Source organism: Bombyx mori, chromosome 16 (assembly GCF_030269925.1).
Source record: "Bombyx mori chromosome 16, ASM3026992v2".
Classification (NCBI taxonomy): Eukaryota; Metazoa; Arthropoda; class Insecta; order Lepidoptera; family Bombycidae; genus Bombyx; species Bombyx mori.
The window spans coordinates 6,715,435-6,739,183 of NC_085122.1; the positions used below are offsets into that span (position 1 = coordinate 6,715,435).

At 37.8% G+C, this 23,749-nt stretch overlaps 1 protein-coding gene and 1 long non-coding RNA gene across 2 annotated transcripts in view; both read left to right on the plus strand.

The window, feature by feature from the left end:
- The first annotated feature begins 13 nt into the window (after nucleotides 1-13).
- LOC119629669 (protein Red) lies at nucleotides 14-10,951 on the plus strand. Its single transcript, XM_038016271.2, has 11 exons — nucleotides 14-3,008; nucleotides 3,355-3,552; nucleotides 4,121-4,184; nucleotides 4,293-4,367; nucleotides 4,818-4,928; nucleotides 5,862-5,926; nucleotides 6,464-6,707; nucleotides 7,648-7,795; nucleotides 8,749-8,952; nucleotides 10,230-10,396; nucleotides 10,695-10,951. Exons 1-11 carry the CDS (start codon nucleotides 2,860-2,862, stop codon nucleotides 10,767-10,769), a joined length of 1,500 nt encoding a protein of 499 aa, XP_037872199.1. The 5' UTR covers nucleotides 14-2,859; the 3' UTR covers nucleotides 10,770-10,951.
- Nucleotides 10,952-10,982: 31 nt separating this feature from the next.
- LOC105842072 (uncharacterized) overlaps nucleotides 10,983-23,749 on the plus strand; it is a 40,716-nt gene continuing 27,949 nt past the window's right edge. The window contains exon 1 of the long non-coding RNA XR_005245605.2: nucleotides 10,983-12,740. This is a non-coding gene — a long non-coding RNA (uncharacterized LOC105842072). The remainder of the gene's footprint in view (nucleotides 12,741-23,749) is intronic.

Below are 23,749 nucleotides of genomic sequence, written 5' to 3' on the forward strand. Positions count from 1 at the left end.
CTTGACGACCTGCAAGGTGTTGGGAGCAGACCGCGGGCCCAAGGAATTTTAGGGCCCTACCGCACTAAACGACTCTATTTTTTATTTTATTTTTATTGCTTAGATCGGTGGACGAGCTCACAGCCCACCTGATGTTAAGTGGTTACTGGAGCCCATAGACATCTACAACGTAAATGCGCCACCCACCTTGAGATAAAAGTTCTAAGGTCTCAAGTATAGTTACAACGGCTGCACCACCCTTCAAACCGAAACGCATTACTGCTTCACGGGAGAAATAGGCAAGGTGGTGGTACCCACCCGCGCGGACTCACAATAGGTCCTACCACCATAAAAAGTAGATTACCTATTATGATTTTAATTGTGTAAACTATTATTACACCCTAAGATACACATGTTATGAATGGGTGTGTATTATAGTTACGCGTTTACCATAATTACGTATACTATGTATGCATCATATCGTATCATCCCTTTGAGAAGGCGGTACGACAAGAAAACCCTCTTGTTGTGGCCGCCGGAAATTACATACCCGGCCCTGTGGACCGAATGGTAAACGGTCGACGTCGCCGCGTCGCCCTAAACACGTCATTACGGATCCTCCCGATCCATTATCGGTGCTTTTAGGCATTCCAAGGACCATTCACCGTTCGACGTGCAACATAACTAACGTATGTCCACAACCGACTGATTTTCGCACTGGATCTTAGACGGTCGCGATTCCGATCAGATGTTAGCTTCAGAAAGGCACTGTTCTTTTTAGCGCAGTGTGTTTAGTGCGAGTTTTTTAACTTCTCTATCACGTAAAAGTTAACTCAAATTTGTACGAATTGGAACAGCGCCCCTAGCGGCAAACCAAGGGAAACTGTTCTAACTCCAGAACTTAAAAAAACTCGCATTGAGCACACAGATGTTATAAAAGTCTCTGAAGCCTACACACCCGGCGAAACTAAAAAAGCCCTAAACTAAAAAACTAAAAACTAAAAAAGCCAAGACTACGGGTAATTAGTTATTCCAAAAAACTAGAGTAAAATTTTAAGTCAACTTTAATAGAGCTGACGAATAAAAATATTATTCCTATGTAGATGGAAGAAAGTAGTGATGCGTCAAAATTCTATATTAAATCTTAATTTAATTTTGTAAATGTATTTCTCAATGTAAAGCAAAGCAGTCTTTTTTGCATTTTCTTTAAAAGTTTGCTACGGTAACGCTATATTATATTTCACGGACACTCATAGCCACAGAGTTCAACTTCCACTGTATTCTTTTTAACTTTAGTGATAAGATGGATCATAAATAAAAATAATCGGAAACCTGTATTTTTGGAACAAAACAGTGGAATATGAACAATTGTGACCGCCAACTCACATTTATTAAGTGTAGTAGGGTATCTTATTAAGTCCAAATCGATAGATACTAACCATCATGCTTAATTCGGTTGCAAAGCAGTCGTAGAATACTGCTTCGAGACGGGCACTACACCATTCAAACTGACCTCATGTTTCAAGCTGAATAGTGGCACTTACATTGGTTTTTGTTTAAGCTGGCAACTTTATTCTAGGTGGGCCCTGAGATAGTTCACCAACTAAACCGTATTATCTTCTTTTTTTATGATTGAGGGTTTACTAGTGGCCCGGAGGCCTTTCCAGTTTCACAAGGACAGGTGGGCGAGCCAGAAGAGGCGGGATTTGCTAACAGCTACCCGAGCGCCTTCAAGGGAGACCTAGCAACTCAACAGTAGCTGCTTCGCGAATGAATCTACTACCGGATCGGAATCGCGACCCGCTGAGAAGATCCGGCGAGATACTCAACGGGCTGATGCTTATGTTAGATTGCACGGTTACCGGGGTCTCTACTCCTAGTGTTAGAGCGAAAGGCGTCTTATGCGAGGGTTATTGCGAGGTATCTAATGGATCCTTACAAGGACTACACAGAGTCACCTGGTTCCGAAAGGACATTTTACTCCGCTTACAGATCATGGGGTAGAGTCTGCCGAGAATAAACGCGGCACGGTCGTGGACTGCTTTTATATGTGGATGGAATCTCGTGGATAACCGTATTATATATGAACTAAGAATTAAAAAAGAGGAGCCCAAGGAACTCAAGCTCAAGTAAATCTTATTAGGGCATATCATTATTGGCATAAATTTTATGAGGCCTCATGCAACATGTACATACGTACAGAGTGAAGTTGTGTGAATTGTTTTAATTTGTCTATTTAGTGTTTCTTCAGGCTTAAATGTGTAATAACGATGTGTAAAAACGATATTAACTGTTTAGTATCTGTGCAAGTGTACAAATGTGGGAAAATTAGACAAAACTGCTGGACATAGCTTCTCGGGATCCTCCAAAAAGTCCACTGAAAAGTCTCAGTAAATAAGCACCATTTTACTAAGATTATATTTCATCCCATATCATACTGTCTCATTTCATTTAATTTCATCCCAGTTGATTAATGTCTCAAATTAATCATCTTCATTTCATTTCATTTCACTCCATATTATCATTTTTCATAAAAATATAAATAAAATAAGACAGAACTTAAAGGTCTTAGTTACCAGGTCATAAAATATTTAAAAAAAAGCTAGTTCGTACTTAATTACATATGTGCGGCTGTCATAGATTTTATAAATGCATTTATAGTGATAATTTTGATATAAACTCAACAAAAACAACTGCTCAGGAAGCTGTAGTTGTATTTTCTGCAGTTTTTCTACTGTTTGAATACTACTATTACTTGAATTCGTAATTTGTAATCATATTCTAGATTAAGAGCAACACAACTAAAACAAATTGATTTCATAAAAATCAATTCAGAAGCAGAACTGTAATCCAATCGAAATTCACTTAGAAAACATCAACATGGAAGATCACAGGGGTGTGGAGGACACACCGGCTTCACAGAGGCTTACAAATGATGACTTTAGGAAATTACTGATGACTCCAAGATCTACTCCTTCAGGAGGGACACACGCTCCTGGCTCCATTCGAGAGGCTATGGCGAATGCAGGGTAAACTTTATTAATATATATCAAAGAGTATCTGTGGCAGATCTATTCCACCAAGGAAATACACAAAATGGTTTGTACTTGTCTCGGATAAGAAGTGTCTAAAGGCCTTCAGTTAGGAAGATTAGGCAGACAGGAATTAGTGACACAGCCTTGACGTGTCCCTGACATTCCTCATGTCCATGTTACACCATGACCATGTAGAGGATACTAATGTACAGCTTACCTCAGGGTACTACTATTAATGGCCATGTTTTTATATGTGAACAATGGCAATAAAAATTTTGTTTCTTAAAATGTATCAAAAGTTTATTATATCTTCTTACCAATAATTTTCACAACATAACAGATCCATGCCACCACCATCAGAGAATAAAGGAGAGTTACGTCGTAAGAAAAAGTCATACTATGCTGCTCTTAAGAAACAAGAAGACAACAAGCTAGCAGAGCTTGCGGAGAAATACAGAGACAGAGCTAGAGAGAGGAGAGATGGTGTGAATGATTTAAGTGTTATTGATCCAACAAGCAACACAAGTAGTGCCTATAGGTAAACTTAATACTCTCTTTTTTATATATATAGCTAAGAAACTATTTGGGAAAATTCTATTGTTTCTTTTTTGTCACCATTTGCCATCAGAACCAAATTAATTCTTATTAGCTTGGACCTCTGTGCTTGTCTTGAAGTGAGTTCCTGAGATCACCTTTGCCACATTATATGATTGGAATGATTTCTTAATGCCTTTTCTGAATGCTATGACATACTTTTCAACCATCTCTGATCCTCTGCCATTCAAAACAAAGTATAAAATTGAGTGAAGTCCTATGTAGTTTTTTTTAAAGTTTTGAATCATTCATACTCTAAATGAATCGGTAGTGTCCTTCTAACTATTATGCTGAGGGCACTGGGTTCGATTCCCACATCGAGCAAACATTCATGTGATGAACAGGCTTTTCTAGGTGTTTATTACCTACTATATGTATATATTTAAACTTATATAAGGATGTTTGTCAGTATCTGGTATCCATAACATATAGACACCTAATTTGGGGCCTGAGGTCCATGTGCGATTTGTTCACAGTTAAAAATGAAAGTAAAATCTGTAATTTTTTTACAGAGCTGTTGCTCCAGATTTGAAATCAGGTCTAGATGCCAAAGAAAGGAGGAGACAACTTATCCAGGTATTTACCTATAGTTAACTTTTTTATCTTAAATATTATAACAACATAGAATATTACTGTTCAATATTTTTAATAAACAATTATTTTACAATTTACTTCATTTTACAGGAATCCAAATATCTTGGTGGTGACATGGAGCACACTCACTTGGTAAAAGGTCTCGATTATGCTTTGTTGCAGAAGGTAAGATATTTATTCAATTTCTATTGATCAATCAATATTATAAATAATGGTTTTATTTAATGCTAATTATTTAATGCTATTATGTTTCTTCGGTGTTAAGTTGTTAACAGAGCATACATATTGCAAAATGAAGACCCATCTTCAGATATTAGACCAAAATCTTATAATATGTCAGTATAATCTGCAATATGTTCTAAAGGATAATATTTTTTATTTACTATGTATATACATATATATTTATATTTGTACACACAAATGTATGTATAGTTCTATAGTTTCTAACAAGATAAGTCTCATAATTGATATTATAATTTTGACTTTGTTCCATAGATCCATATTACAAGAATATAATATAGGATCATAGGATATATTAAAAATCATGTATATTTATGTATTTTTTTCACGAATCATAAATTTGTTATAATATTATATTTTTACTCTGTGTTAAAGGTTCGTTCAGAAATACAAACTCGGGAGCAAGAAGAAGAAGCCGAAATGGAGAGACTGGTCACTATTCCCGTGGAACCTGTAAAAGAAAAGAAAGAAGAAAAGAAGGAAGTTGTAAGTCAATACATGTTGTTTTTTACTCGTAAGTTTGCAAATGAGTTCATGTCTTAATTTTTTTATTTGCCTAGTCATATGAAGTGGGAGGAGCTAGAACAAACTGCCCAAGACCGATGTAAATGGAAAAAATTGATTCGAGCCCTACACCCCAGCAGAGGGTAATAGGAAAGAATGATGATGATGCCTAGTCATACGAATGAAGTTATGGCTCATTTGGTTTTAAGTGGTTACTAAAACTCAACCCATCCAGCACCTCACAATGTGAATGTTGCCACTTATTTGGAGATGTAACTCCGTATTGTATATGTTGAAGATTGCAAGTGTATTTACTAACTAGCAGCGTTTACTACAATACACAACAAAATCTGTGTTACAGAACTTGCAATAATTGCCTTGTTTGTTTTTTTTTGTAGTTGTACTTTAGTGGAACATTTATTTATCCCGAGTCTAAGCGTGTCACAATATGTTCTACAATAGATAAAAAAGCCACCTCTAATGTTGACATTATAAAATAAAATCAATCACCATTTAGAAAATATTCCAAGTCTAAACTTTAGAGAATGGCATCATTCTACAATGATAATAGGCAGTAGCACCAGTATAGGTATTAAATGTACTAAGCCAGAGTCAGAGTACTGGCTCATTCATTAGTGAGAATACTCGATTCAAAGCAAATGTTTATCATGATGATAGTCTAGTCATAGTTCTATCAATAACATTGAAGTTTAAGAATATAATATTTTTTACTTAACACCATAACCATCTTCTGTCTATCGTTAGAGGTCAAATTTGTCAAAATGAACTATTCTTCACTGATGATGTAATGAAATTATCTCGAACAGTTTGATTCTCTTTTCAAATTAAAATACTTACAGCTTCAAAAAAACAATATAATTTTTATTTTATTTACTGTTAGTTTTATTATTACAGGAAGAAGAGATGCAGTTCAAGACTCAAATGGGAAAAAATATTTTTGACATGATTCTAGAACAAAAGTAAGTTAATTTTTTTCGTAACATTATAAACTCTATTGTGACGATAATTAGAGCAACTACTTAAAATGCAACACCGTTATAAAAGAAAGATTTAGAATTCATGTCTCAAGATGGGTGGCATTTACTTGACCACTTAACCAATGACCATTTAACTCCAAGGAGATTGTCAACCCATTGAAGCAATAATTTTTTGTTTAGATAAAGAACAGATTACTTAATTCCTTAATAACGTTAGATTCATTGAAGTTCTTATTTAGTACTAGCGGCCCGCCCTCGCTTCGCTTCGGAAGCTGTAATTCATTATTGATTTCTCCACTATTTAATGGATGTTATTACATATAAACCTTCCTCTTCAATCAATCTATCTATTTAAAAAAACCGCATCAAAATTCGTTGCGTAGTTTTAAAGATTTAAGCATACATAGGGACAGACAGATATAGGGACAGAGAAAGCGACTTTGTTTTATACTATGTAGTGATATAAACTAAAGAGTTATTGGGTTTGGTGTTATAAAAAATGATGACTGCCTTTTTCAGGAACAAGAAAGTTGTCCGCAGCGAAATGTTTGCTCCCGGTCGTATGGCGTACGTGGTCGAGCTCGACGAAGAAGGCACAATCGATTCCGATATACCCACAACGTTGACTCGGAGTAAAGCGGACGTTCCCGAAATGGACGAAAGGAGTTCGGCTTCGAGTGCAAATGATCTTGTCGTCGAGAAACTGACTCAGATCTTCTCATATTTGAGGCACGGAAGACATAAGAAGCTGAAGAAGACTAAGGTTCCGTTTTTTTTCACTAATATCAGTTTTTTCGACCCAAATTAGTCATCAATTAATAGTTACTGGTGGTAGGACCTCTTGTAAGTCCGCACGGGTAGGTACCACCACCCTGCCTATTTCTGCCGTGAAGCAGTAATGCGTTTCGGTTTCAAAGGCGGGGCAGTCGTTATAACTATACTGAGACCTTAGAACTCTCAAGGTGGGTGGCGCATTTACATTGTAGATGTCTATGGGCTCCAGTAACCACTTAACACCACGTCGACTGTGAGCTCGTCCACAACACAATTACCCACTGAGTTTCTCGCCTGATCATTTCAGTGGGTCGCAATTCTGATCTTCTAGTAGATTCTCCACTGCTCTGGTTAGCAATTCTCTCAGGTTGAGCCCGTGAGCTCACCTACCCGTCCCGTCCGGACGTAGCTAGAATAGACTCTTAGGCTACCGGCGTATAGTTAGGACAAAACAAGGTAGATATAAATCGATGCTTATTTACTGAAATAAGTTTAAATACTTGCATCGTATAAGTGGTATTGTATTACGTTGGATGCGCTTACTAAAACAAGAAAATAAATCGAAATCCCTTCTTTTTTCTCCTACCTATGCTGATAGCCTTGAGAGGCTATTTTAGCTTCTCCTTGACGTGTGGGTGAGCTCACGGGGCTCAAATCGGGAGTGTTGTTAACACTGGCCCTACCAAGAGCAATACTTCGCAGAATCTTCGCACTAAGAAAATCCTGCAAGAAACTCAGTGGGCTGTGTCTATGGGTTAATTTACTCGTCGAGCCCTTCGTCGAAAGCGAGGGGCTCTACGAAGACGATGACCAGTGCTTGAAATACCTAAAAGCACCGTTAATGGATCGGGAGGATACGTAATGACGTGTTTAGGGCTGAAATCCCTATTACTTCTTCACACTGTTTATCAGGAAATCTTTTGTAACAGGACAAGACGACGGAGAAGGGTCGTAACGACGACTCTATATACGGCGAGATTGGTGACTACATGCCGGGAGAACGCCGCTCCGACAGGAGGGAGGAGAGGCCGCGAACCGGATACTTTGATAAGCCTGTTGAAACCGAGAAGGAAGAGGGTAACCATTTTGATTTTTATAAACAACTAGACGTACTCGCCCGCTTCGCTTGACATTTAAAATTAAAATTATTTATTGTCATTACTAGCTGACCCGGCAGACTTCGTAGTGCCTCAATCGATAAATAAAAGACCTAAACTTTTGTATAAAATAAACTTAAAACAAACAAAATGAATCCGTCCGACGGGGGACACATCAAAGAAAAAACAAAATTGTTATTTTTATTTAATTCCGAGCATTTTCATATTTATCTACCTTTTAAACCTTCTCTGGACTTCCACAAATAATTCAAAACTAAAATTAACCAAATTGGTCCAGTCGGTGGGACGAAGGCGTAGCGAAGGCGCGTTTTTATAGTGTAGCGTTGTTTCCAGGTCGCGGGAGAGCCTGGACACGATAATAATAGTATAATGTATATTTAAGGCCGTCAGCGCAGAAGTCGCCTAACCCGCAATTTTCATATTCGTGTTTATACTCTACTGCAATTTATTTAAAACATAAATACATTTTGATGCAAAACCGGCCTACCCATAGTTTCACACATAGATAACAGATGGATTTGTAAATATTATTTTTGCGCGTATTGTTTTTGCCTACAAAGCAGTGTAAAAGTTAATTCCAACCTCTTACTTTATTGCAGTTTCTTTCCTTTTTTTTTAAACCATAACATTTTGTTAGTACGAATTACTTATAATCTATGTTAGTAACTTAAAAAATCTAACACATAAGTATAATTACATACGTTTTTATATATTTTTTCCTTTCATTTGCCTGCTGCAAAGGCTATTAATCAGCAGTCCCCCTCGATCTTGCTCGATATGATTTTCAAAAGACTGTTGCCACTGTCACGGACTCGACGCAATAACGAGGCACTTCTCTTCCGCATCATCTCCATGTGAACTATGGTAAGCCTAGGCCACTTCTGCTCTGACAGCCTCGTTTATATTCCGCAGGCCCGATCCCTCGTCGTCAAGCAACAGGCAATAACGAAGAGCGCGACAAACGTTCCGCGGCGCTGCTGTCCAAGCTGGCGGCTGAGCCCGAGGGCTACGCCGAGTGCTACCCCGGCCTCAGGGAGATGGACGACGCCATAGACGACTCCGACGATGAAGTCGACTACACCAAAATGGACGCCGGGAACAAGAAGGGACCGATCGGTATGAACCTTATAAATCTTGCTATAGCTTCCCTAGAACTATATAAGTAACTAGCTGACCCGGCAGACTTCGTAGTGCCTCAGTCGATAAATAAAAAACCTAAACTTTTGTATAAAATAAACTTAATTTGTATAAAAACAAAACAAAAGGAATCCATCCGACAGGGGACATATCAAAGGAAAAACAAAGTTGTTTGTTTTTATATAATATCGAGCATTTTCATATATATTCACATTTTCAACCTTCTCTGGACTTCCACGAATAATTCAAGATCAAAATTAGCCAAATAGGTCCAGCCGTTCTCGAGTTTTAGCGAGACTAACGAACAGCAATTAATTTTTATATATATAGATAGATAGATAAGTAGTTATATAGAAGTAAAAAAAGGACATACAAAAGCACGCTCATTTAAATCTGAACGATGTTTAGTAATTGTTTTTGTTGATAGAATAAAAGAAATATAATCGAACAACGCCCAAAGAATTTTAACACTCAATCACAACGTATGACGTCATACGTGGCTAATCGTTGTGTTGTAATCGTTATCATTATAGGATTATCTTTTTACTTACTGAATCTCCGTATTTTTAACAATAACAACTATCTGCTTCCTGGATCTCTGTTCACAACATGGCATATGTAGAAAAACTAATGTTTACGTATACATTTGCTTTCGATCTATATATTCGCGCGTCTCTCATCCAATTTGTTAAGGCGCTGAGTCAAAAAACGTTTTAGCCTAAATACCATCAACATACAATGGGTCTGTGTAGATTAGTTTTAATAGATGAGCGGTCTACGTACATTCCGATCAGGATTTTACTGTTAGTGTAACTTCTTACTTCTTAGTCGAATACTTCATTGCTGAAGGTCGTGTCCTTGAAAGCTCTTCGTGGCTCTTTGTACCCTCAGCTTCCATTTGCTTCGGTTTTCGGCTTCTCTCAGGGCGTTGGTAACAGCTAGTGTAACGCGACCCTATAATTTTTTACTGGTGGAAGGACCTCTTGTGAGTCCACACGGGTAGGTACCACTACCCTGCCTATTTCTGCCATGAAGCAGTAATGCATTTCGGTTTAAAGGGTGGGGTAGCCGTTGTAACTATACTGAGACCTTAAAAAATCTCAAGGTGGGTGGCGGCGCATTTACGTTGTAGACGTCTATGGGCTCCAGTGACAACTTGAAGCCAGGTGGGCTGTGAGCTCATTCACCCATCAAAAAAGGCAATAATAATAAAAAAATAGTATAACGCGATCCTATAATTTTAATTTAAAAAAAAGGTCGCTGGGATTTCGACACGCAAGAGGAATACTCCGCCTACATGAGCAGCAAAGAGGCGTTACCTAAGGCGGCCTTCCAATATGGCGTCAAAACGCAAGACGGACGGAAAACAAGGAAAACGAAGGACAAAAGCGAAAAGGCAGAGCTGGACAGAGAATGGCAACAGGTAACTTTATATCTGTTTTTTTGGCGGCAAGGTGGGTGGCGCATTTACGTTGTAGATGTCTATGGGCTCCAGTAACCACTTAACATCAGGCGGGGTGTGAGCTCGTCCACCCATCTAAGCAATAAAAATAAAAAAAACAAACATACATATTATTATGTACATACATATACCTATGTATACCTAGCTAATAAAGGCGTGTAAAAAAAACTGTCATTTTTCATCAAATTGATCATCTAAAATATCAGGTTTTTTTGTTTTAGTAAAAAAGGTTTATAAACAATTTTTTGTTTTGTTTTAGATTCAAAACATCATACAGAAACGAAAAGCGCCTCTGCATTCTGACGAACCAGGAGTTAAAGCCTCAAAATATTAACACTTTAAGAAGGAATTTTATGTGGTTCATTATCACAATACGGCGTCTACAAGAATGTAGGACTATAATAGTATAATGAATAAATAATGAGGACTTTAATAAAAGCTATAACATAAATATCTACGTGTGAATGTGTGTGTTGGAATGTAAATAATGTTACGAAATATACAAATTATGTTAAAGGTTTAATTATTTAAAGCTACTCCCTTTTTATGTGATGTAATTTTTAATTTAAATATGCCTACTGATATAACACGGTCACTTATCGACAGTAAATATTAGAACAAAAATTATGGAATGCCGAGCCGAGGTCGACTTGTATGGGTATTAGCACATCGGCGTTCAACGTTCAAACAATTGGACATGCATAGAAACACTTGGTATATTATCTCCCGACGACAGATCGACCTTCAGATTTCACTCGAGTAAGACAACAGTGGGACATTCCGTCACGTCGGTCGGGTGGTGACGCGTGGCTGAGAGAAAAGTGACCGATTTCGCGATGATTCGTTTGACACAATGCCGGTTCATCGGCACTACCCATCTACAGAGTATAACGAGCCCCACGAGCCGTGCCCCGTGGACCCTACACAGGTGCGTAGCGCAGGCGCAGGTATCGCGCCCCCCTCCCCCGCCCCGCACGCTATCGGCCATCTTGAATTCCGCTCACTCGGCTCAGACCCGCGCTCGTCTCGCGGCCGCCGCACGTACCTGTCCAGCGAACCGTCGCTAAACTAATAGTGTTGAATGTGATTCGGTGTCATGGTGTGATAGTGTGGTGCCGAAATGGAATCGACGCCGATATGTCGGTGCCGCGTGCTCTACCTCGGCTCCGCGGTGCCGCAACAGAGCAAGGACGGCCTACAGGGCATCCAGGAACCTTTGCGCGAACTGTATCCGGAAAAGGGTGCGACCAGTGGTGGCATAGATTCGTGGCTATCGGTCTGGTCGAACGGTATCTTGTTGGAGAACGTGGATGAAAGTGGATCGCGGGTGGCCAGGTTTTTCCCGATTTCGAGTTTGCATTATTGCGCTGCGGTGCGCCGTGTGATTGTCGAAGGTGGGCCGCGATTTTTACCTCTCGATTCGCCCTTCGCTCAGGCACCAGCGCCGCGACGCCCGCCCTTATTCGCGGCGGTTTTGCGTCGGACCCAGGGCATCAAAGTTCTAGAGTGTCACGCTTTTATCTGCCGACGAGAAGCCGCTGCAAACGCACTAGTCCGATGTTGTTTCCACGCTTACGCCGATAGTTCTTATGCGAAAAGATTGGAGGCAGAGCGTTCGCCTTCTCAGCTACCTCCGGACCCCGAAGAGGAATTGGAGGTGTACGACGGAGATGAAAATCATAAAGTGTGGGTCGGTGAGACCGAACGTGACGACGTCAGCGACGACATTCCGCACGCGACGCGGGCACCGAGACCTCGACAGATCACGCGGCCAGCGTCGGTGCCGCCGCCCCCGCCTCCACCCGAGGAGCCCAAAAAGAAATCTACAACAAAAAAGAATAAGAAAAAATCATCGGCCTCCGCTGACGAACTTTACGCAGGTCCACCGCCTATGATGAACGGTAGGTCCCTGGGGCGAGCTCCTCCATCATGGGCGGCTGCACATCCGATGGTGCTAGTGGCTCACCCAGCAGCGACACTGCCACACGCTCGTCCGGCGACGCTGGGTCACAGAGGTCGTTTACCAGCTGCATTAGCCGCAGGGCCGTATCCTCCGAGCATGCCTCCCGGGAGAGGTCGTATACAATACGCTACCGTTGATCCTCGCCGATCGAAACCACCTCCGCCTCCTGCTCTGAAAGCCGCTCAGAGCATGACCGGCTTGGAGGCTGTCGAGGACGCCGGAGGTATTTACAGGAAGAAAGGTCACCTGAATGAACGCGCTTTTTCGTATAGTATTCGACAAGAGCACAGAAGCCGTTCGCATGGATCACTCGCCAACTTGAAATTCGCAGCTCCACCTGAGGTGAGATTTTACTTTAAAACAGGTACTTGTTATGTAGACGTACAGGAAATCGACCATAAAAATTATAATAGTCGAGAGTTTCACACGTGCGAACCGCTAAACCTTAGTTCATTTACAGTATTAAAGCTAATTATTATTAAAATAATCACTGAATTTAACTTGAACCAGCTAAACATAATGGTGTTATTAATAAAATGTAGTCGTATTTCAAAGTAGGTTCTCAATGATTTAAACAAACAGTTCTGCCCAAAGCTAGGCTATTAACACTGTCAAGGTAGCATAATCAGTTACATTGCGACACGGCCTGCCGTGTCCATTTGCGGCTAAGGCTTTCTCCACATAATTAAATATTGGCTTCCTTACGATAAAGGAGCGAGGCGACTGGCTTGCAAGTTTTACGTGATGAAGCAACAACAATTATCCGTCATTCAATGTGGAATTTTATTTAAACGTCTTACTGAGCGCATAAATTAATGGACGCTATATCGAATATGAGTTAAAACATTTGAATTGATCAGGTTTTTGTATAATGGTGTTTGTATATAAATGTAAATAATGTAAAATGAGATTTCCACTGTCATTTTTTTTTTAAATCAACGTACTGTTATTTATATTTACTGCATAGTAAGTAAGTATATCCGTATCTGTGGTAAGAAATCGAATAGTTTGAAATTTAAATAAACACATTTTTTCTTTCGTCGAAGTACGACATAGGTATAGAGCATTAGTACCGTGGATGGTGGTTAGGCTTGGTTTGCGGTTACATCGATTAAGGAACTCGTCACATAAACCAGTTAGAAACTGATGCAACTGCGTACAGTAAAGTTTTTGCAAAAGTTTATTTTTTTTCATTACGTAAATCGATGATTCGTTCATTCACGTTCGCGTTCCGTTTGAGTTTTAAATATGTCAATCACAGCGTGAATGTCGCCACACATTCTGAGTAATGAAGGTCGGAGTTTCGTAAAGTATTGTCTTGTAACGGCTGTTCCGCCCTTCGAAGCCGAACGCAAAACTGCTTCGCAGCAGAAATAAGCAGGAAGGTGGTATCTACCCGTGCGGGTTCATAATACGTCCAGTAATAGCCCAAATAATATACATACTGGTGGTAGGACCTCATGTGAGTCCGCACGGGTAGGTACCACCACCCCGCCTATTTCTGCCGTGAAGCAGTAATGCGTTTCGGCTTGAAGGATGGGGCAGCCGTTGTAACTATACTGAGACCTTAGAACTTATATCTCAAGGTGGGTGGCGCATTTGCGTTGTAAATGTCTATGGGCTCGTCGCCCCATCTAAGCAATAAAAAAAATAAAAATACATATACGAGTATATCTAAATCCTAAAAGGTAAGCTATGTGAGAAAAAATAAAACGTAAAGTTCCAATGATAATGATAATATATTACTTTCGTTTAACATCTAAACTATTAAATAGAATAGAATTGTCAACTTATTGTCCCTACTGTGACATTTATTATTCTGTGATTTTTATTTTCGAAAATAACAACCCATTATCAGTTTTTATGAAGAAACTCCTTGAATAATAATTGAAATGCCTCGGCTGCACACCTGACCTGATTGACGCCATCAGTATTTAACTTCATTTATATCACCAATGCTATAATAGAATAATATAGATATATTTAAGTATGTAGACGGAAACATGTTTCTAAATAAATTTTATTATTTATGTTCGTCAGCCAATGCTAGGACACTACTAATATGGCCACCACTTCCTTCAAACTTCGTCTGAAGAAAGACATGTCAAAGCGTTCTGGAAACGCGGTGGAAGTTCCATTATCAAAGACAAATTGGAACGAGAAATTTGACTAGTAACAGCACATGCCTACTCGGAATTTATACGTACACAAACAATACATAAGCATACACAAAACATAAGCGTACACATATTATTATTAGGTCAATTGAATCTTATTGAAAATTATGTATGTTTATTTTTATATGTATTTTTCATTTTATATTAGCAATATTACGCATTTATTTGTGTTATAATGGTGGTGTATTTTTTTTTAAACCTTAGTATAATAGTCAGGCTTTAATATCCTTTATATTGTACACTTTTCGCTTCTTAAACGTCGTATTTCTCTCTTTGCTGGAAGAAAACTCATGAATGAATTAAGCTCGCCTTTGTACATAGTATTTAGACATTCTTTTAAATCTGTTTTATTGTATTTTCTTTTTTGTCTACAATAATTATAAATAAGTATAAATAAAAAAATTGGCTTTTCATAGAGAAAACACATTAATATGACCCAATTCATATTAGTCCGTGACTATTATATTAGACCCAATTCATATTAGTCTGTGACAGGGAAAATTATATCTTCAAACATATGCAATTATTAACATGTATGACCTACGAATAAATAATAAGTCTATTTATTCGTAGTGTATGACAGTTAATTTCGAATTATGATTACGACTTTCATACAACATTTCAAATATCTATTGTAATATAGTTTACTCGCACAAAAGCGAGGAAATATACTTTATATAATTCAAACAAAATTAAATACGGAGAGATGCTCTTAAATATACGAGTAACAAGCCCAAGATACCCGTTGCAGCGTCTGCGGTAATCGTTTTGCGTAACTCGTTAGAAGAGATAGTTATCTCGCTTAAATTCCATACAGTAAATTCTTGTGATATTTTATTCATAACGTCTTTTATGAATAACTAACTCTTAGGTGCAAACATTACATATTGAGGGCAACTGGTAATTCAAAACTATAAAAACACCCATATATTTATAAAACGTATAAAAAAAGTATTACATAATTAAAACTAGATTTATCGTTTAATCTCGCGTTATTTTATTATAATTGTATTATGTCCGTTTGAGCGTCCGTGGCCACGCAAACTGCAGCTTAGATACGTTAAAAATCACACAATGAAAACATGAAACAAGAAACAAAACTGTAAAAGTAATTTTAATTATGTCCATTACTAGCGATAACCGTACAAAATATTGCAAACGAAATATCGGCATGTCCAAAAGGACACTGCTAGTAGCCTATTTACTGACAATATTAATGCCATCGGTGACAGTTTGAGAACCTAATTAATCTGACGGCACAGAATACAATCGTTGCAGTTTTTAGTCAGTTCTGTCAAATTCCTCTTGTCCTGCCGTTACTAACATATTGTAAATAATTGTTTAAATTGTGCAATTGTGAAGCATTAGGCTTACGCTGATCGTAAATTGAAGGTTATGTTGCGTCTTGAATGCAAACGGACGTGTTGTAACACATTCTTTTAGCGAAACAACGTGTAAAGTTTCTACAAGGCTTAACCGGAATAAGTGTTTCAGTGTGAAAAAAGGTGTTTTTAGGCATCACAAGTACCGGTCACCGTCCTCGTCTAGCCCGTCGCTTGCGACGAAGGGCTCGACGAGCGAATTAACCCATAGACACAGCCCACTGAGTTTCTCGCCGGATCTTCTCAGTGGGTCGCGTTTCCGATCCGGTGGTAGAATCTGCGAAGTACTGCTCTTGCTAGGGTCAGTGTTAGCAACACTCCGGTTTGAGCTCCGTGAGCTCACCTACGCACGTTAGGGTGAAGCTGAAATAGCCTCTCAAGGCTATCAGCATAGGTAGGGAAAAAAAAACCTTATAAGTTCGTCCCGTTCATCTGTACGTGCGTCCGAGCTAACGGCAATACCTCCCAAAACATCTCAACGTTTTTACGCATACAGTATAAAGCGATGTGCTCAGCGGGAGTTTTTTTAACTTCTCGATCGCGTAAAAGTTAACTCACATTTGTATGGAGTTGGAACAGCGCCCCTAGTGGCAAACGAAGGGAAGCTTAGCTAAGCTAAGGCCACTGGTCATTATCCAGAACTCACTTTGTTATGTCTGTAGGCTCTATTATTATAATTTAATAAGATATGGTGTTTATGCATCTTCGTCTTGTTTTTTCTGTTTTATGTAATTAAATTATTTATAGACTTTTATTTTTCATATGTATCTGGAAATATTTTTTACAGAAAAATAGACGGTAGTTATCATAATACTCAAATGATGACCGATAACTTTAGTCTGTCCGTGACCACGATAACTGTAATCATTCGAAACGTCGTAAATAATATAATGACAGCAAAAATGCAAGATTATACCGTAAAAACTGTTTAAATTGTCTATGACTGGAGAAAACCAAAGTAAATACTGCTTATTTTAAAAGAATTGCACATATTTCTATGTAACAACGGAACTTTGAGACGGAGAATTAACTTCAACATTCAATACAAACAACTTCACCGATGTGATTTTGACGCGGTCTGGAATTCGGGACGCATATGGCACATTATAATAATTCGATGCATCCAATGAACACTACGCTAACTCCAAATTCGTAGATTTACAGGAGGAGCGTTTAAACGAAAAAAGTTGATAAAATCTTTATTATTGAGGATATATTTATAGTTTTTTTTTGTGTAACTAGCTGATTTACTCTTGCTTCAAACCCCATCAATAATGATTTGTAATACATACTTTTAAAATAGTGAAGTGATTTGCGTGAAAAACGAAAATTTCAAAATTTTGAGTTAGAGTAGTGTTCATTGGAGGCATCGATTATATTACATTAATGTATAGTAATATAATAATTCTTTTCTAATTTTTACTGGTGGTAGGACCTGCTGTGAGTCCGCGCGGGTAGGTACCACCGCCCTGCCTATTTCTGCCGTGAAGCAGTAATGCGTTTCGTTTTGAAGGGTGGGGCAGCCGTTGTAACTATACTGAGGTTTATGGGCTTCAGTAACCACTTAACACCAGGTGGGCTGTGAGCTCGTCCACCCATCTAAGCAATAAATAAAAAATAAAAGATAAAATAATTCTGTCATGAATTAGTGTTTCTGTCACTAAAAAGTCACTCAATTTTGTTTAATATGTTTACATATATTTTTATAAGTTACATCAATAACGCGTAGTACTCACTGAACACGGAAATGTGTATTCAAGTTTTTTGTATTGAAAGTAAATTTAATTAAAAAATTACAAGGAACATTTCTTCCTTATTTTCTGTCAGAGCTGTTTCAAACGTTAATCACATAACACGACAAATTATTGTTAATTAAATTGTAACGTTTTACGACCGCTGCAGAATTAAGAAAGCGTAATGTCTTACTTACACACGAATTTCCGTGTTACACTATTAAATATTAAATAAAATGTTGACAACGTACAGAAACAGTACGGTGTGCAGAGTTATCACGTTATACGCATTAACTATACATGAGCTCATCTCGGTTACGTAAGGTGAGCAAAAAAAGTATATTTTTTAGTTAATAATTAAATCGTGACCAAAAAAAACTCTCGCGTCTAGGTCGTCGAGGACAATCACAATGCCAAACGCGTTGATGTCTTTTGTATTAAAATATATTTTGGCTACATGACGCGTTTTGTAAATAAATTGATCTGTCGTATTAGCATTCATAGGTTTATGTCTATAAAATTTGGAATTATATTGTGTAGTTTATATGGAAACTGGATAAAAAACATTGTAGAGTATACTTTATTAAAATGCTTAGCTTTGATACACGAGAAGTAAAATATACAACGTCATATACGTTAGGCTAAATACTTTATTAAAATAAAATGTGAATTATTATTATTGTGATTTATTAGTCCTAGTACAGTTTATTGTAAAATGCGTAATAGTAAATTTAAATATGTTACTAGACGATGACCGAGGTTTTTTTTTGTTAACGCCATCTTGTTGTGTCTTTAAAGCGGTTAGTTGCCCTCAATTAAGAAAAATAGTATTATTATTCGCCAATAGATATCGGGAAGAGTTGATTATTGAAAACACGAATAAAACAACATTTTCTGAAAATAAATCGTATCTAGATTGATTTATCGCCCCCGAAATCCCCTGTTTACTAAATTTTATGAAAATCGTTGGAGCCGTTTCCAAGATTCAGATTATTTAAGTATATATTAATATACAAGAATTGCTCGTTTATAGGTATGAGATTAGATACATAATTTGCGGTAAGCAAGTTGCGGCTAGCTTGTATCCCTGGCATTGCTGACGTCCACGAGAGACCAGTTCCAGTATTTTTAGTTACATAAATACCGACACCTGCAAGCTAAAACATCGTAACTCACCATATGAGTTATAATAATCTTTTATTACTTTACATAAAGAAACACACTTTAATATATGTGTGTATATGAAGTAACCGTTTCCTGTATCTAATATGAATGAAAGTAATCTTGATCAATAAAAAAAAAAGAGAAATTATCATCAATCAATTGTCAATTTCGAAATTGAAAACGGGTGTCGTTTCTTGAAAATCGAGAACTTAAACTTATCAACTGGTTTTCTTACAATGTAAAGTTAATGTCGAGCTTCAAAGTTTGAGGTATAAGTTATGTAAGTTTTTAACCATTTAAGTAAGTTTTTGAAATAAACTGATTTACCAACTATTTAAGCCCAACGAGTATTTGATATTACACAAGTTGTATTTTACTAAGTAAGCTAAAAGTAGAACACCAACGCATTCATACAAAAATTTATCGATAAAATTATTACTGATTAATATTGAATTATTATAAAAAAAAACCCAATTACTCATTTTTTTACCGGACAGAAAAAGCCTGCAATCTTTACCACTAAATATTTGATGTAGACGTTATCAAACAAGAGACAATCGATATTGTCAAACATTTCTACGATTTAAAATAATTAAAACGCAAGTCGAAATAACATATATACATAACAAAACCGCGCGTGAATGTCATACATGATATTTCTAAAAGTCATGCTTTATTTATGGTCGAATTTAGACTACAAATCGAATTGGTAAAATGTAATAATAGCGATAATTTTCACGCCGTGTAGTTACAACATTATTTAGCAAAAAGGTTAAAAACCTATAAATTCTTTTTTTGAAATCGCTGCATAGTAACTAATGTATAATCTGTGATAATAGTAAAAAGTCTCTTTTTGGTGGGAACGCGAGGAGTGAAGATATGTGATTTGTTTTATTTTGTCTATTTAGTGTTTCTTCGGGCTTAAATGTGTAATAATGGTGGTTTATTAATTGTTTAATATCTGTGAAAGTGCACAAATTTGGGAAAATGAAACAAAGCCGCTGGACGTATCTTCTCGGGATCCTCCAAAAAGTCCACTGAAAAAGTATCAGTAAATGACCACCATTTTACTGAGATTATATTTCATCCCATATCATCTCAGCTCATTTAATTTCATCCCAGTTGATTAATGTCTCAAATTAATAATCTTCATTTCATTTCACTCCATAATAATATATTTTTTTAATATGAATATAAATTAAAATAAGGCATGACGTAAAGGTCTCAGTTATTAGGTTATAAAATCCCTTAAAAAAAACGCCCAAAAGTAGGTGAAAAATATTCCTTTGTAAAATTAATTCATAAATAAGTATTGTCGCATTTTCGAATTGAGCTACACAATTGCGAACTGCATTGTGCTGCTCGTCACTTTTGTCGGCTTCGACAGTTGTCAACTGGTGAGAAGGGCACAGAAACTGAAGGTCACATTCTATGAAGAGAATCTGCTGAGTAAGTTACTACACTGTGTCTTTCTATCCCACATTTCAAAATTATTAATTTCAATGAATAAATATCGCGTAAATCGGTCGACGTCGCCCTAAGCACGTCATTACGGATCCTCCCGATCCATTAATGGTGCTTTTAGGTACCACAAGCACAGGTGAGTCATCTATTATCAAAGGTGGCAATCTGTGCATTTGGACAAAAAAATGTTATTGATATATCAATACAGATTTATTTGAATATAATCGTCTCCTTCAAAGAATACGGTTCAAAACCTGCACTAAATAAAGGTTAATACTTAACCTGTTATTTATCTAAGATGTCGTTCAGAAGAGTTTTGTGACTGCCAATGGAGTACAAAGTCAATAATTCGTTTTTCTGATTTACCAATTATAATTGTCCAAAAGTCACATTGCCGGCTTTGATAATAGTCGACTCAGGTCACCGTCCTCGTCGAACTCGTCGCCTGCGACGAAGGGCTCGACGAGTGAATTAACCCATAGACACAACCCACTGAGTTTCTCGCCGGATCTTCTCAGTGGGTCGCGTTTCCGATGCGGTGGTAGATCCTGCGAAGCACTGCTCTTTCTAGGGCCAGTGTTGGCAACACTTCCCGTTTGAGCCCCGTGAGCTCACCTACATATTAGGGTGAAGCTGAAATAGCCTCTTAAGGTTATCAGCATAGGTAGGAAAAAAAGGCCCGTAAAATTCACTCATAATCGAACACCGTGGTCACGGAGTCACGCAAGCAAATAACTATATAAGTCGACATCTTGAAATTAAATGTCACAGTTAGAGTGAGCTCCTTAATCATCCCACGGTTTTTATACCACAGTTACACTGCACCAGTTTACTTGAACGCCATTATTTAACACTCGTGAGAGTTTACTATTGTTCCGCCAGCAAAATTGCGGAATGCAATTAAATTTGAACTTTACGCCATTGGTTTTAAAGTCGATGTGTGTGGTTTGAATTAGTTGGCGCGGTGCGATCCCACGCGATGCGGTCGTTTGCCGCCGGTCAATGTTTCAATGTAATTCAAGATGGAGGCTTATATCTTCAATTATGAAATTATTTTAAAGAAATATATAAATAGAGCGGCCGATAAAAGGTCAAGAAGACTTATCCACGGTTAATATGGAATTTCAAGAAGGTTACTCACTCATTATAATTTGCGTAATTACTGGTGGTAGGACCTCTTGTGAGCCCGCACGGGTAGGTACCACCACCCTTCCTATTTCTGCCGTGAAGCAGTAAAGCGTTTCGGTTTGAAGGGTGGGGCAGCCGTTGTAGCTATACTGAGATCTTAGGGCTTGCATCTCAAGGTGGGTGGCGCATTTATGTTGTAGATGTCTATGGGCACCAGTAACCACTTAATATTAGGTGGGCTGTGAGCTTGTCCACCCATCAGAGCAATAAAAAAAAAGTGTACTGATGTGTTCAAATAGAGATATAAATATAATCAAGATCTTCATTATATTGACAGCTTTGTTTAGTTCTTTGTTCCCTATCACGACAACACTAAAGTTCGTTTAATATTTAAGCAGTATTGTGTTAATTAATTAATTAATTAATTATTATCTTAATTACTTCGCTATTATTAATTAAGATATTATATAGGGTGCTTTTTTTTCTTTTAAAATTTAAAACCTGCTTTTTTAGTTCATAGGTAGATGCAGTGCACACAGCTTTTTACTTCTAGATCTTCTTGTAGTTTTTATTACTGAAATCATTTATACACGAATTCTTTTGTACTGTATAGTTGTCGACATTTGACATTATCGACTTCCCAACTATACTATTATATTTTAGATCCTTTTTTTTTCCTACCTAAGCTGATAGATAGCCTTAGGGGCTATTTCAGCGTAACCGTGGCTAGTAGGTGAGCTCACGGGGCTCAAACCTGATGACGATGCTAACACGAACCCTAGCAAGAGCCGTGCTTCGCAGAATCTACCACCGGATCGGAAACGCAACCCACTGAGAAGATCCGGCGAGAAACTCAGTGGGCTGTGTCTGAGAGTTAATTTACTCGTCAAGCCCTTCGTCGCAAGCGACGGGTTCGACGAGAACGGTGACCGGTGCTTGAAGTACCTAAAAGCACCTTTAGTGGATCGGGAGGATCCGAGATGACGTGTTTTGGGCGACGTCGACTGTTTTCCATTCTGTCCGCAGGATCGGGAATGTAGTTACCGGCGGCCACGATGAGAGGGTTCTCGTGTCGTGCCGCTTTATCGAAGTGGCACTTAGATTCAGAATGGTGACATGCACCTATCTTTATCTTGTAGATTAACATTTTCGATTTAATATCCAGATTTGTCGTTTTGGCTAAATGTTTTCGTATTAGGGACATGTAATTTAATAGCTTTACAAGTGAACATTCGATAAGTTTAATTCTTTTGTGTTTTTTGAGTGTCACTATACGTGCTTTTAAATCATTGAATGGGTCAAGGGCATAAGTATTCTGTACTGGGTGTTTGTTCAGATACGCTAACGAAACGTGACTGATGAGACGTTATTTGTATTTTTAATTTCTCGACGCTTTATCCATTAACGCGCCTCACCTACTTACTACACGTTCTAATGTTTGGTTTTCTCTCTTTCATGATAAATTCGCCTAAGATAATGATGAAATCACCTTAAGTTTTTAAAAACCACCGTTTACTAAGCTTAGATTTGTGTGGTCATATGGATAATTGGGGAATTCATGGTGGGGTAGGCACTATTGCACCAAAAAAAATATCTAATGATATAAGATACGTAAATGGAAAATCCGATGTCACAGAAAATACTGACGTGAACTTGAACTGTAAAAAAGTGAGACCTTACAACTCATGTCTCAAAGTGGGTGGCGGCAGCTACGTTGTAGATGTCTATGGGCTCCGGTAACGACTTAACACCAGGTGGGCCGTCAGCTCGTTCATCCATCTAAGCAATAAAAAAAAACGTTCTAAGACCAATTCAATTGATGTTGTAAAATTAGGAGGTTAGTGAAATATGACCACGACACAGCAGACGCTGTCGTCAATGGTGAAATTTGTGTTAAACAAATATACCGTATGTCTTCTCTTTTCGTTAGCATAGACGTAATGTTTAAACAGATTATTTTTACAGATATTTGGGTCACATTCTGTAATGTACTAGTATTAGTACTAGGATTATATTTTATGTGAATATTTATGCGTATTGTCCTAAATTGATATAAAAATTACGTTTATAACGGGACCGTAAAGAATAATATTTATAAATATTTTGTATCCAACGAAAATCCAAGATTTTATGTTTGAGATTTGTTGGGCTATGAATATATTGCGTGTTTTTGAGCGTGTACTATGTGTGATCCAGTATGTGGAAGAAGCTCTTGCGTGGTTGCTACTAAACCTGTCAGAGCTTCAATTGTATTGCAATACGGCTGTCCCATCCTTCAAACTGCAACGTATGACTGATTTGCA